This window comes from Lethenteron reissneri, chromosome 15 (assembly GCF_015708825.2).
Source record: "Lethenteron reissneri isolate LAM-NWPU_2019-01 chromosome 15, ASM1570882v1, whole genome shotgun sequence".
Taxonomy (NCBI): domain Eukaryota; kingdom Metazoa; phylum Chordata; class Hyperoartia; order Petromyzontiformes; family Petromyzontidae; genus Lethenteron; species Lethenteron reissneri.
Genome location: NC_083793.1, coordinates 7,955,455 through 7,971,455, shown reverse-complemented (window position 1 = coordinate 7,971,455; position 16,001 = coordinate 7,955,455). Strand labels below are relative to the sequence as shown.

General features: G+C 46.8%; 1 protein-coding gene across 3 annotated transcripts in view; it reads left to right on the top strand.

Annotated features, from left to right (window-relative positions):
* VGLL4 (vestigial like family member 4) overlaps positions 1-16,001 on the top strand; it is a 44,909-nt gene that overhangs the window by 23,145 nt on the left and 5,763 nt on the right. For all 3 annotated transcript variants that reach the window (XM_061551955.1, XM_061551956.1, XM_061551954.1), the window contains 2 exons: positions 11,996-12,215; positions 14,003-14,114. In XM_061551955.1, coding sequence (XP_061407939.1) covers positions 11,996-12,215; positions 14,003-14,114 — 332 coding nt within the window. The remainder of the gene's footprint in view (positions 1-11,995; positions 12,216-14,002; positions 14,115-16,001) is intronic.

Sequence of the window (16,001 nt, the reverse complement as noted above, 5' to 3'; positions counted from 1 at the left end):
CGCTGTTAGTTTTGTGAGAGTGTAACGAATGCCATATATAGTGGCCTTGGCTATCAGCGGGTTTCTGTTCAAAAACATAAAACAAAACCACAATGTTTTTGGATTACGCGAGGCCTGACGAAAAAGAATACGATCATTGTCGGATAAAGGTTTGGGAATTAACAAAAAAAATTCAACATTTTAAAAATGAATCAATAATGAAAAAGGCGAGGTTAAGTGTGTACAATGCATCGCATTCATGCTCAAAACAGCGGACCCATTTCTCAGTGGGCTAGCATCACCCTTTTATGCTGCTGCATTCAGTCTTCGCTTGTTTTACCCTACCGCACGGATTCCGCATGCTTATCCATTCCACGTGCCATATACGACAAATATCCCAGCCAGCTTTTGGGTCATGCTGATGCATTCCTGAGTCCATTGTCAGGGTCCTCTACTGGGGGAGGGATTCTTGACAGCACTGCACTGCGCATTCCACACATGCCATGCAAGCCCAGTTTACTGCTATGTACTTTTTTTTCTGTCCTTTTTTAGGTACTTAGGCCTCTGGCCTTACGTAAGGCCCCATTTTCTACTCATAAAACTGCTGCCAGAACCCGGGATATGTTTACAATCCGCTATTTTGGCTTCTGACCGGAATACCAGAGGGGGGGGGGGGGGTATACATCCAAGAAAATGGTCCCTTAACATTAGGGGCTTCACGTTTCGTTTTTTGGTGTTAGATAGCCATCTAGAAAAATGTAAACACGGTGCTGTTGAAGAAACACGTGCGGGTTCACGTGAAATGCCAGAAACATAAGCAAGTTATTTACCAAAGACAGCAAATTGGGTCATAGATGTTGGGTAATAATACGACTACTGCGTAGGCTGTGCTACACGGCTCTCCGATGTGTTTTCGTGTTGTAACAGTGTGCTGTTCGGCACCACGTATGACGTTTCGGTTATCTGAAAAGGCTCCTAGCACGTGACGCGAAACGTCGGACATCATGCCAAACAACAATCCGAAAGTACATCGCGGATACGTTTCGGAACGTCGCTTATGAAACCTCTAACTCGCAATACAATCCTTGCGCCGTGCTTTTGGGGTGATCCTACGCGGGATCCTCCTTTTTACGCGGCAGTAAATCAGTTTCATGTTTCGGAAAGTTATCTTCCGAGGAGAGCTCACGCTAGTCACCAACTCCCTCTTCAGAGCTCGGTGAATACTCCCTTGTCGTGTGTGTGTGTGCGTGTGGGGGATAGTCGGGCAGCGATGGTGTGGTGGCTTAGCGCTGCTGCACTCCGCTACGAACCTGGCGATCTGGGTTCGAGCCCCGCTCGCGACCAAATAACAGTGCTGAATATTTGAACCGGTCCCGGGCCTCTCCGAGGTCCATTCAGCCTTAAATATGTACCCTGGTGTGTTGCATAAACATCAGCACTGGGCAAGATGGTAACGGTGGCCGGGCGCATGGTGCTGGTCACGCCACGCGCTCGTGTGCCGTGCCCGCTTTCGTAGGTGCCCTCCAACAGCACTTGCCCCAAAAGTCTGTTAAGGCTATACGGGGGGAGGGGGATCTTTTGTCTTGGTAGGGATAGCCGCGCCGGCAGACCGTGGCGGCTCCGTTGCGTGGAAAAAGCGTTGCGGCGAACTTGTTCACCCCCCCAACACCACGTAGCCACCCCCCCCCCTTTCCCGGGCTCTGTCCTCTTCCCCCCCTGTGTCTGTCCATGGTCAACAGCTGTGGGGCTCAGGGAAAGGGTCTCATCCGTGCGCCTGCGTGCCTGCGTGCGTGCGTTCGTGGGGGCGCAGGCCAAGCGATGAAACGTAACCCGTGGCACAGAAAAAGAAGTGCTTTTGCAGCAACCGGCCATGCAAACACGGTTCGGTGTGGGGGAGGGAACGGGAGCGGTATAAACAGATTAGAGGAGCAGCGGGGAACTTGTTTAGCTTAAGCGGAGGATGCGGTCTTAGCGATGTGATGGTGGTGGTGCACAGCACCGCCATGCGGGACGCGAAAGTTAAGAGGACACCCGCCAGGTGTGGCTCCAATACGTCCGGGAGAGGCGCCGAACGTGGCTTTTACACAATTGTGCTGGCGTGTCTGTAATTCGAGTACAGCGGAGGAGACGGACTTTTCGTGGGTACAGAGCGATCCATTTATAGACACCCCACTGATTTCTGATATCTCCCACCCCCCACGGGCCCTCGTGCAGTGTGTGACCGGTCACAAGAGACGTTTGTGTGTGTGCGCGTGTTTTTTTTTAATGGGCCGAGGTGGAACGATATCGCCGTGACCCCCTTCCACCCCGTCCGCCCGCCCCCCCCCAATCCCACTCGAGTTCGCCTGACGTGACCCGGCTGAATGCTCTATCTTGTCGGGTTGGGATGGAGGGTCGCATCACAGCAAGTCACACACAAGGTGTGTCGGGAAAGTGAAAATGTTTAATACCTGTTGTTGAGATTGGTGGAGAGGGATGCTTTGAAATAACATTGTTTTCTGCATAATTCCTCCTCCATTATTGTTGTGGTGTATCTCAAAATCGGATCACCCTCTATAAGTCGCATACGTTTCAATTCACTATGAATTTGGCAATTAAGAAATGTGGCCCTTGATTCAAGTATTTGGGAAATACACATTTTATTGTCACGTTATTGGCAAAAATTACAATGTTTTCCCGTCACCGACACATGGCTCACCTTGACCAGTTCTCATTTGAGGAGCACGAAGAGTGGGGGCAGCATCTCTAAACGCGTGTGCAGGGAACTTCACACCGGCATACTGGAATGTCTGCTAGATGTGCAGCCCCTATGCCACATTTGCCAGGTCACAACAAGACCCATAGCTGCATTTCACCTTCACACGGCCATTGCCCTTGAAATGCTACATCCGTTAAACTCCTCCTGAATAGAAAACACATGTGCCTTGCTGTTCGTGATGTGTTGCTGCTGCTGCTGCTGCTTCCGTGAAGATACTTCCTCAGTTCCTGTACATTCCATTCCTCAACCGGCCACCTACGTTGTGCAGGGCGGGTGAAGTATGCACGGTTAATAGGTTCCTTAATCATCCGCCTGATTATTGCACCCTGGCGCCAATGTAATCCCATTGATGAAAGGTGCACTCGGCACTGCTTGTGCTTTTTGTGAAGCAAAAAATGCCCCTTTCCCAAATTTGTGACTGATTGTGCTCTCGGTGTCATGTCATGAGATGAAAATTCCATGTGGATCTCTTGCAGAGCAGTGCAGCCTTTCGTGTTAGACACGAGCCCTTAGAGACGGGTATCACAGCGCTACCTCTGAGATCCCTTCGAGAGATGCATCTAATCGACACAGTAGGCGGGCAGCACTTTCCCCCACCCACTTTGCCATTGAGAGCAATGTTCATCGCCTGGCAGTCAAACCGATCATTTTGATTTTCAGAGCTGGAATTTATCAAAATTAAGCGCAAAGTCAAATTTTATGTGATGTATGTTTTGTAAAAGTCAATGGTAAAACTAAAAAAAGTATTTTTTTTACCAGGGACTGAGCTATATAACTCTTTTTTTAAAACAACCTGGCCACAAATGATAGCTTATAATGTAGAAATGTATAGAAGCCAAATACTCTAAGTGCACGTTTCTAAATGTGTATGGAAAACCCAGAGAACCCGGAGAAAAATCCATATGACCACGGGGAGAACATGCAAACACCAATTATACAGGTGTCAGGATCAGTATCGAACCTACGACCTCCTGTAAACCAGGCGAGGTAGTTAACATCTCGCCACCGTGGCATCCGTGATTAGACCAGCAATGGTGTCTGGGATGAGACCATCAACCCTCTACATTTGAGAACCCGATTTAATCACTTATGGCTGAAACCTGGATTTAAACCCAGAATTTCAGTGGTGCCAGCTCAAAGCTCTGACCCTTGAGAAACCCGGGCCAACTCAGCACTGCCGATGCATTGGTGCCAGGAAGCGGCATGGATATTTCCATGTGCGCCTTGTCCGGCCTGCAGAGCCACAACGCTGTTAATGTTCTCAGAGTGTGGGGGGTTGACACAGCGAGATTGTGCATTGGCACATGGTTGGCACTGTGAGAAGTTCACGTTGTAAAACTCCTCGCTTTGCACTTCTCCGATCGCCTTATCTTGACAAAGATTTGTTTCTTCGTATGCTGTTTGAATAAAAAAAAAATACAGACTGCGTTTCACATGTAAGTGGGGCATTGAAGGAATGGTACGGCAGTGGTTGATTTAATAAGTTAAGCAAATTATTTGGTTTGGCCTGAAACATTGCCGAATATATCTCCTTATGTGTTTATTTAATAAGTTATTTTCTCACCGTACGTGCATCGAGTCACATGTAAAACCCATCTTTTTAGACGTACGTTGTCATGTTGAGTGAACTTCCTTTCACTAAACAATTGAAGATCAATTCAAGAGAAAACGGAATCGGTCTGTGTGCCTAGGGCAGTGAGTCAATGTGGATAAGGATCTAAATTATTAAATAAAGGAAGCGGACGAGAGCAGGTCTCGGTGCTTTTGGGAAATTGAAGCTAACAATGACAAGTACTTAGCATGTGCCTTGGAGGGAGCATGAAATCAGTGTATATTGTGGTCATCCAGAACAGACTGTAGTACAACATCTAAAGACCCGATTGCCCGATCCACAAATACGACGCAGACATCGCAGCGATAACACTCCGCTATTCCTGACGCGGTTATCTGGCTTGACCGACCTGCATGTGAAATTGTAGTTGTTTGCTCTGCATCTACATCAGCCATACGAAAGAAGAAGTGGAAATCACCTGCCGTGTAACGTGGACCAGAGAGACACGGGGACATTGGCAAAGAACAATGAAACGAGAGCCGAAAAGTGTACAGAGAAGCCCGAGGAGAGTTGCTTGCTAGGAATTACATTGAGAGATCGGCAGATAGGAAGATCACTCTACGCCTATCTTCTGGCTACGTCACAGCCTAAGCCGACATCACCTGTTGTGCACAGACCTCCCATCGTAAATACACTGCAGTCTCTTAAGGGGCCGTCCATAAATGACGTCACGCAACTGGGGGGGGGGGGGGGTTCAGACATTTGTGACGATGTGTGACGGACGAGGTGGGGGGGAGGTTTGAGAAATGTGCCGTCACATAAAAATGCTCAACTTTAAATAAATATAAACAACACGTTCTACTTAATTAGACTTTTTAAATAAATATTTTCTCCTACATCAGAGTGCAGTGGCACGTTAAATCCGCACTACAATGGCAATAGTTTAAAGACATTTTAAGCATGTTTTTTTGGGGGGTGGGCAGAGCTTTGTGACGTCATATTTGAGGGGGGGAGGGTCTGACTCTTTGTGACGCCGTGTGACGAGGGGGGGGGGGGGTCAAAAATCATCCAAAGTAGCGTGACGTCATTTATGGACAGCCCCAAATCCTGCTTAGCTGCCTAGACCTGGTGACATCAGACATTCCCGTGGTGATTGAATGGTCTCATTGGGGGGGGCGGGGGTTGCTGGCTTCTTGTCGCATCATCATCACGAGTAGCCCATCACTGAGCTGGTAATCTTCCGAGAATGAACGTGGAAAGCATCTGAACGCGTGAACGCGCACTTGTTCTGCGTCTCATGTCGCAATGTATTACCGCCCCCGATTGTTTCCAGTGTCCTTTTAGCAGCAAATAACGAAAATTATGGAATGTCGTAATTGAGCAGTGTGTACAATGTGCACATTGCATTTGAAATACCGGGCAGCTTGTTAATGAGAAAAGTTGAGGCTGCACCTAAATCATTATATACGTCAAGTCACAGAGGTCAATGGAGTGAACAATGAGACATGTTTAACGTTGTTGCCGTCATTTTAAACATAGCCAAAAGTTAAATATGGGGCAGTAGTGATTCCTGGCAGGTTCCCAAACCTACTCTTGTGCCATTTTTCCAAAGCACTTACCCGCTCTTACAAACAAAAGAGTACAGTGCGTGCTACAGCGCAAAAACACACCGCTAATGCACACCACACATAAAACAAAGCAGGTCTTCTGTAAACTTTCACTGTAAAAAAGATTAAAGGTGCCACTCTGAAGAAGTTGATGTCTCGCACCAATGCTGGTGGAAGGACCTCCATTCGAGGGAGCTTGAGAAAAAGCCACCTCCTGAGAGGGCATTTGGCCTACTCTTCTGCACTGGAAGAGATGGAACTACCTACATTCTAACCCCCCCCCCCCCCCACCACACAGCATGCTGATTGACCCTGGTGTGTCCCATAATACTTCTGGGTGGGACAGAGGTAGTGCGGGTGGAAGATGGTGGTGGTGATGGGGGGGGGATTAAGAAACTTGCACCAATGTTTCATCTGCCGTTCGATTGAAACGAATCGAATAGCCTTCTGGGATAGCAAGCGCTGCCGTGGCGCTTGCCCCGTACGCCACTGCAGCGTCCCCGACGTCGTCTCTAACTGGGCAGATGAGGCTTGTCGCGGTGAAAATGCAGACGCGCGCAGTGGGTGTCGGACTCGCGCGCGCGCGCAACGCGGAGAGACAATGCGACTGGGTCTTAAATGGGGGATCCCGTTAATGAGATGACCATTGTGGCGCTGGGTCAGGGGAACGTGAGTGAGGGCGAGCGAGGGGCCATTTTCTCATTTTCACAGCTGAGCTGGAGCACAAAGGCTGCCTTTCATTCCCCCCGTTGCCCTCCCCAACACAAGCCCGCAGCTCAAACCCTCTGCCGGGGTTTTTGGCGTCAGCTGTGGCTGGCAGGAAACCTGCCCCAGCCTTCCTTTTCCCCACCCCCCCCTCCCACCTCTCTTCTGCCCCCCCCCCCCATCTCCGCAACTCCCAGGCAATGTCCATCGCAGCCCAAAAGCCTGCTCCAGTTGCATCGGGGAGTGGGGGGGGGGTTGGAAGGGATGCATCACTTTTAGGATGTGAGAAAATATATAATTTGGAGTCTGTTTAAGCGATTGTTGTGCAGCCATGTTGGTGGGGATGTGCTTTGTCGGGTGAACATCACCCACCACGTTCAGCCACAGCCTTCGTCAATCCATGCAAATGGTGATTTTGTATCATCATCATCATTAGGTGTCCGGCTTTCTGGAGGCAGTCTGCATGAAGGGAAATCATAGATAAAAACCTGGACTGTCTTGGAATCAGGTTGTAGTTAATGCTTCTATCTCTCCGTTGTGTTTTTGGTGCTGTGCCGTGTGTTGTTTTTATTTTTTCTGGAGAAAACATCCCGCGTTTGGAGCGAAACGTCGGACGTCATGCCCAAACGACATGCACGTAGGATAATGGAGTCGGGCTCAATAAAGAATTAGCCAGCGGCTCTGAGTGAGTGGGCAGATCAACAGAGGGACCATTTTATCAAAAAGGAAGGCATTAACAGAAGCAGCCAAGGACGCTTTGGTTAAAAAAAGCCCCTTGAGAAAGCCGTAACCGAGCCTGGTTCTAATTACCGCTAATAAATTACACCTCTCATAAACTCAGCTTTCTCTCTTATAAATGAAGTTTGGATATTTTTTTCACATCAAATCACAGATTGTGGAAGTTTCGTGGCCATCCATCTTCATAGGCAAATGTAAAAAATGGCACACATAGCTTCGATGAAGCATTCAAACGTTATATTTTTTGGGAGCAAAAGTTCTGAAGCAAATATATCCATAAAAGCTAATCCCAGGTTGATGAGCCAGCACTCACTGATTCACTCGAGCACTCACTCACTCATCGATGGTCAGTCGAATCGCTGCCACTCCTCTATTGCTACTGCCATGGTTAATGTTCCCATGAACTTAACTCATTGATTCCTCCACCCATGTTGAGGCCTCGGTCTACTGAACACCGACTCTTTCATCTCGTCCACCGCATTGAGTTCCACCACTGCCACACAGCAGGTCGCACGACTCCACTTTGGAATTCCATCCCATCGTCGCTTTGCAAGTTCTAATCACAACCTCGCTCAATTCAAGAAACGTGTTACCACTTTGTCTTTTACAACTTTAATAGTACAATTTATTTGCGAGCCACTTGGCATTTGGGGGTGCGAGATGGGGCCCTGTTTACAGCAACCGCGATTTAAACGAAATCTCAGCTTGAAATAACGGAAGAAATGAGAGAGAGAAACTCACTGCGTTGGCTCGTGCACACACACTGCACTGGGTGGACTTTTATTTTGACAGGGGCCTCTGGATTAGGTCCGAGGAGTGTTTATCTTGACAAGGGCCAGGGCCCCGGGGGTAGCTCGGAAAGCCAGGATAATCATCAACTTTCCTCCTCTCCCATGTACACTGTACAGCGTGGCAGCTCCGGGAAGCACGTCAGCAGAAACCATCGAGGCCAAGTCGTTTTGAGTGGGCACAGTTCGCCCGGTGGGATTCGGTGCCGCGAGCCTTTTCCCGGAGTTAGTTTGCGGGAAATATCACGTTCATGCAACTCGCGGAGTCGTGCGGTCTTGACCGAGTATCCACTGCACTCTTCTTTTGGGAATACACCCCACCGTTGTGACAATGCGTGCGCACGCATGGACCTCGCGTCAATCCACTGCTGGATGAGGGACTCCCCCGCGCTGTGCGGGATCGCCACACCGCTCTGTGTGGGTTGATGAAGAAATCGTCGACATAGGGGCCCATAGTAGTGCTGTACAACAGTGGAGTTTCATATCTTGCCCTTGGCTGCCCCACTACATGTTGGTCACCTATCCGAGTGCTATCCAGGCTGAGTACTGCATAGCTTCCGAGACCTGGTCATAGGCTGTTAAAATAATAATGATAACACTTTAATTTTTTGACATCAAGGAGTCTCAATTATTTTTAGGACTACATTGGGTTGTTTAGCCATTTCCATGAAATGAGCGTTTCATACGTGGGAGAAATCAGGAGTGTCCCGGAGAAAGCCCACACATGCGAGGAGATAACACTCAAAGCTCGTCACCACACAGCGCAAGTCTTACATTACTTGGTACTTAGTCTGGCAGTCTCCCATCCAAGTACTTACCAGGCTTAATCCTGCTTAGCTTCTGTGAGAAGCTCAAGCTCGTTTAGGATTATTTAGCTGTAGACATGAAACCAGCTATAAACCATCCTGCAGCACTTTTAGCTAAATATATATACACATTTCCCCAAGATAACATGCGTTCCATATTAGAGAGGGAACTGATTTATATTTTTTACGACATTCAAAGACTGTTGACCGTTATCAGCTTCGGGAGTCCGCGCCCTGTGATTCTGAGCCAGGGCCATGGATAACATTTTTTGTATCGTGCAAGAAATTCTGTAATGGGGAGGGGAGAAGTCGTAATCGCGGGACAGTGCTGATAACCCTGTCCAAGTGTCAGGTCAGCCACAGATTGTCAAAAGAGGGCTTCCTGCAAACGGGGTCAAACTGGATGCATCCATGTGAGTGCCAGATGGAGGGGGGGGGGGTCGGTGTTAGGATAAAGGAAAAGGGTTGCAAGGGAGAGGTTGGGGTTGGAGCGTTGCTGAAAACACAGCTGTGTCCGTTTATAAAAAAAAACTGTACCCTCTAACACCCCCACCCTCGTTCCTTGGTTTGGGTTACCCCACTCGGTTGTCTGGACAACTTTTTCGGTTTTTTTTACATTGGGATTTTCCACTGTGAAATGGTGGGGGTGTGTTATTAATGTTAAGGGGAGTGGGTTTATAAAAACAAACGCATTGCATATGTATGCACAAAAGCACACTTACCTGGTACACATACCTGGTACACGTAGGGCCCTCGGTTCAGGACCTCTCCATGCTGTGCGGGTCATGGGGTTTTTTTGACCATACTTCACCATTCTGCGCAGTGCATAGGAGTACAGCGCAGCAAGCTACACTCTGCGCTCTGTGGTCCCATCGCACATCCCTATCACAACGTGTCTATGCATGGTTGTCACACAGCCCTATCACAACGTGTCTATGCATGGGCGTCACAGCCCTATCACAACGTGTCTATGCATGGTCGTCACGCAGCCCTATCACAACGTGTCTATGCATGGTCGTCACGCAGCCCTAGATTTGAAGCTTTCGTGACTGCAAGGATTCATACTCTTAGTTCTTTCGGTAAAGTCACGTAGGTAAAAAATGAAATTAAAATTAATAAAAAATAAAATAAAAATCACGACGTTTCGGAGGCAACACAAGTCTCCGTCATCAGGTGGGACCGTCACAGCCAGATTTGCTGCATAACTATCACAACGTGTCTATGCATGGTTGTCACACAGCCCTATCACAACGTGTCTATGCATGGTCGTCGATAATCCAAAGCTCTACCCAGTCTCGAACCTCTCTAGCTTCCAAGATCTGACAAGCAGGCACATTCCAGATGTGTGTATAAAAAATATATATACTTTTCTTTAATGGGCATAGACATACCATGTGCAAATGTAGCACCATTTCTTCCAACAAATTACAAGAGATATTTCATTTGGGCCATGACATACGTCAGCATGCTGATGCGTTGGGAGTCGTGTAAAAGGTGATAAAACTGAAGTGCTACCCAGTCCAAACAGATTTCGGTTTTGTTACAAGTTTACAATGCGACGTTTGTAAATTAAATCTTAACATTTGCAAGGGTGAAATACAAACATAACTTAAAAATAATTATTGCAAAACAGAGCAGATTTTATTTTTAAAGGTGTAATCTTAACAAAAAAATATTCTTCACTGTAACTTGGAGACATACATGCCTAGACCTGTCCCGAACTGTCTGGCACACGTTTTACACTTTGTTAATGAGGGGAAAAAATCATTAAAATCCATGGTCAGTAGTAGGGCTGAACGATTTGGGGAAAATATCTAATTGCGATTTTTCTGACAGATATTGCGTTTGCGATTTGATTTGCGATTAAAATTTTGAAAGTCAAGCTTCAGTTCAACATTCACTGTGTAATAGATTTAAAACATGTGATGGTGCATTACCACGTGATACCATAAAAATATGAACTGCTCTATATATTATAATGCAAGGATGAGAACTTAAAAGATATGAATTGCTTGCAACATATTTATTAAAATGTTTTAATTGAAATAGAACAATCAAACACAGAACAATTGTTAAGTTCAATAAAAAAAAAGTTATAATAATAAAAAATAAAACAATTCCAACAAGAAGGTAATAGGACTTTTCCAATCGCAAAAAATCGCAGCCTTTGCGATTTGCTAATCGCATTGTTTAATATTGCGATTTCGATTTGAAATCGATTAATCGTTCAGTCCTACTCGGTAGCACTCCAGTGACATCACTGCAGTGATATTTTAAAATGTAGCAGTGACTTCATAGTGCCATTTATTTGACCTCTTTTGAGGTTCAATTTGAAGTCTTCATTGTTAATGAAGCTTACAAACTCATGTCAACCAACCCCCGACACCCGGACACGTCTTAAAGATAATGGCAATACTATTTTTGCATCATCCTTTAAAGCAAAGCTCCGCCATTCAAAGTTATTATTGTTACCTATGACCAGAGTTGAGCCTCAATAGTGCTTGTATGGGTGACCACCATACATGCCAGGGGTTATAGGTTGCTTTGGGGCCTACATTTCGGGCAGCAGATGGCAGAGCAGCAGAAACCATTGTTGTATTATTCTTTTATGCTCCCATGTCTATGCGGTCTTACTTCACGAACCTACACGCACACAGGGTGGTGAAGTATGGTGAAATAAGCCTCAAAGCCTGCATGCCCTGGGAAGGCCCTCATACATTCGTGGATTGAAAAAAGGACCAAGGACACATCTTAATAGTACATACGGGATGTTATTTTGAAGATAGTTATCTACAGTTTCCGAAAATATACCTTATTTATTAGAGTCACATGTGCATGAAACTGGATCCACCATCAATGCATCAGCGTGGATTAAAAAGTCAGTCCGAGTACATCCGGCATTTCACGAGCATCTCTCCCGCTGTCATGGAAGGTGGACAAATCACTTCTACCTGAATCGCAGTTTTGATTGATTGACACACCTGGCCGCTTGACGTTCACTCACTCACACGCATGCCCCGCCTCTCTACTTGTACCGCTCTCTCCCCGCCCCGCGTCGGCAGGCGGCCGGGCAGCAACGGGGAGTACGGGCGTAGCTACCCGCTCAGCGGCAGCCCCGGCGAGCCCCGGCGGGCACCGTCGCCCGCGCCCTTCGGCTGCCTGCCCCACGACCTCTCCGTGCAGCCCATGTCGGTGGAGATGTCGCGCCCGTCCATGGGCAGCCCTGGCTCGTCGCCCGGTGGAGGCCCTATACCGCTCCACAGCACCATGCTCCAGCAGCAGGTGAGGGGAGGACGCGCGTGGTGGTCCCAGTCGGTCCGCTGCTCGCCTGGCCCAGCCTCGCCAACAACACTGCTTGCAGGCCACGAGGCATTTAACTAGACGGGTCGAACACCAAAGTGATTTCCTGCTCAAATGAGCATTGACGTGGTGCGAGTCCTGCACTTACAGACCTGAGCCCATGGTGGAAATTATACATTGCTATGGTGGGGGTGAGTCTCTCCATAGGACAACCACTGTTGACTCATACTCTTAGGTTTTTTCGGTAAAGTCACGTAGGTAAAAAATACAATAAAAATTAATAAAAGTAATAATAAAAATAAAATAATAAATCACGACGTTTTGGAGGCAACACAAGTCTCCGTCATCAGGTGGGACCATCACAGCTAGATTTATTGTATCAAGTGAGGCTGTTGACTCCCCCACAGTGGCACTTAAAATGTAGGTTTTTAAAATATATGGCTTTATTTATACGTAGATTGTGGTACCTATTTTAACGACCCCTGAAGAGATGATGGGATGAGTCGACCTCCAACCAGGAATTGAACTCGCAACCTTCTGATTGTGAGCCACTTGGTCTACTGCCACCTGGTCGGATTGGTATTGAACTTTCTATTCTTTTGCAGTTTTACTTGACAGCTCTCCGATGTCTTTTCGGTTTGTACCACCGGCTGTTTGGCACGATGTTCCGATGTTAGTTTTCACATGCGGGGAGCTTCTTCAGGAACACATTTCTCAGAATTAAATTGACAGATGGATAAGACGGTAACATAAAAATATCACAATTAGATGAATGAAATGGACTTTACAGAACGTAGGAGACCATGCAAATGGAACGGTACAAACAGGACAAAAATAACTGATTATCAAATAGCATTGTGAACCCAAATTGTGAAAATTAATCGATTCTTGAGACAGCAGGGTGACACATTACATATGTTGTACAATTACAGGTCACCTTTAGACAGCAGGTGTGAAGAGCACAGTTATATTACAAGCAGACCCACGCCACTATACATATGAACTGACTCATTACTAGCCTCCTGCTATTTCAGCTGCCACGGTTATTGCTCTGGAGAGCTGGTACACCTCATTCTCCTGAGATGTGCGAGAGCTCAGCTTTACTTGCCCTGCTGGGACACCTTAATCGTACCGTTGTGCAGGCTGCTTGTGTATATTTCACCGACTCGCAGTGGAGATATAAATATATGTATATTTATACAGAGACGATCTCTCTCTTTGTGCCGATACGTGTTCTCTCTCTGTGTATCTTTGTGATATCTGTCTGCTTATATGTCTGTCTATAGTTTTCTGGTTAGATTTTTGTTGCTATTTCTTTTATACCTGATGATGATTGCTTGTGTTGCAATCGCAACGTCGTATGCTATTATTACATTTATTATTTAATTTTTATACGTGACTTTACGGAAAGAACCAAAGAGTAATCCCTGCAGTCACGAAAGCTCCAAATTAAGGTTATATTTATACAAATTTAATAAAACGAAAATTTCCTGCACAGCAAGGTGGTGGTGGGGGAGGGTAGATCGCCCCCATCACCCCTACAATTAATTGCGTCCGCCACTGTCTGCAGCAAAGTGGGCCAACCGCCGCGCCACCGCTCCACCCCGGACGGGAGAATATAGATAGCTGCGTGTAAACACACGCAGGAAAACACACGGGGCGCGTAACAGCTGTGAGATTGCCGCGCCATGAGGTAAGGGCCCCGTGGAAAGTGTTTGCCACGGCCGCCGGTGCCACCGGGGATGTGCTCTTCTCTCGTCCGCCCTCAGATGCGACCTTCAGTGATCACCTGCGCGCCGCCATCTCGCAACGCGGTGCGGAGCCAGCCCAAGAGCAGCCCGCCCCTCAAGCTCACCGGCGACTTCGGCAAAGAGGCCGGCTGTGAGTAGGGGGGAAACGAGCGGCTACCCCGCTTCCTCTGCAAAAAAAGTTTAGGCAGCTCCATGGTAAAAAAAAAAAGCAAAAAGCCATACCCATAGTTATACGTCGAGGTATCGGTGTTGGCACGCACGCAGTTGTGGCGCACGAGCGCAAACGACAAAAACTCAACACGGTTGTAATTGTCAATAGCGCTGCTTTAAAGGGAAGCAAATATATAATGGGCGACGTTTTTTTGGCAATAGCCATTCTTCATAGTACGTGAAGGGCTTTTACCCTCTTGGCTATTACCTGACACCGTCACCTGTATAGTTTTTTTTCCTTTTAAGGCAGTGTTATTGATCGATGTGTTTAGTTGTTGCTAATAATACATGTGGGCTGTCATTGTGCAGGTAAATATCTCTGCGCACGTACAGCTTTTTTTTTTCAATCCACTGCTGAATGAGGGCTTTCCCACCCCTCTGTGGGCCATGGAGGTATAGACATGGGAGCACAGAATGATCGTACAATATCATGTTGATGCCCTTCCCTCTGCTACCCACCTTATTGCAGCCTGTGTATGCATGACAGTCACCAATCCAAGCACTTTCCAGGCTCAAACCACCTCAGCTTCTGAGATCTAAGATTGGGTGCACTTTAGGTGATCCGATCAGTTTTTCGTTACAGGAATTACAGATTATATTATTCATTGCACAAATGAACGGCGCGAGACATGCGCAAATCGGAACGCACCATCATTGTTCCGGCATAGATGAAAAAGTCAGTTCGTCTGAATACATAATATAGGTTTTTTGGGTTAGATCGCGTAAATATAAATGTGTCGTTAAACCCGCCACCACCCGACACAGCCAATTAATAAGGTTTGTCACGTAAACAGAACATGCCAATTCATTACTTGTACAACACATCGGTGTGTTGGAGGGTAAATCCACGCCATTTAGAATCTGAGTACGACATTTCGCCAGTAATTATAACTATCGTCACATTTATATTTACGCGATCTAAGCCAAAAAACTTATATTATGGATGACATTGGTCGCAATAGCCTACGTGTTCGTCTGAGTACATCTGAACACTGCAGTAGTTGATGAGCATTCTCCTGTATTAAGAAAGGTGGACACTTGATTTGAATCTGAATTAGAGTGTTAATTGGTTGGCATACTATGCAGCCACTTAATGCTCATATTTAAGCACACCTCCTAACGGTCTGAAAAGTACATCTGAAATCGTGGAAACTAGCCATATCGCGCAATCAGAATGGGAGACGTCAGCAGGGCTTTAATCCACATGTCAAAATAATCGTCATGAAAAGGAAAGGCGTTGACTTTGTGGCACTTTGGACTGGAGTCGTTGACTTTCCCCCACCCATGGCATGGCCCGGAAAGGACCGAGCAAATTTTTTTCACCTCCGATATCGTGGAAGTGACTGGAAGTGCTGTCTGCCAAGAGGTCGTCCCGTATTATTTATCGCGCTTCTCATCGCCACACAAAGCGAGCCCTTGGGAGATTGAGCTATGTAGCCCCGTGGCCACCCGAGATTGAATAAGTAAAATAAGCACTCGTTGCGTGGCAGTATATATATCTTTATTTTTTTACAGTGTCCTTTAGGGAGGCAGCGACAGGAGCGGGTAAATATAGTGCCCCGTGCACTTGTGAAAAGGGTAATTAGGAACATTGCCATGTTAAAAGCGGCATTAGTACAGCCAATGTCGAAAAGTTTTCTTCCGTGGTTTTTTTGGTAGGTTTTGCTTTTTTTATTTTCAAAAGTTGTGACATTTTACCGTTTTACGACTCGTTTTAATTATGTCCACGTAAATATAACCAGGGGTAGAATTGATCATCACTCGTGCTACTGTTAATTGCGTGTTCAATACCGACATTTTCCACTTT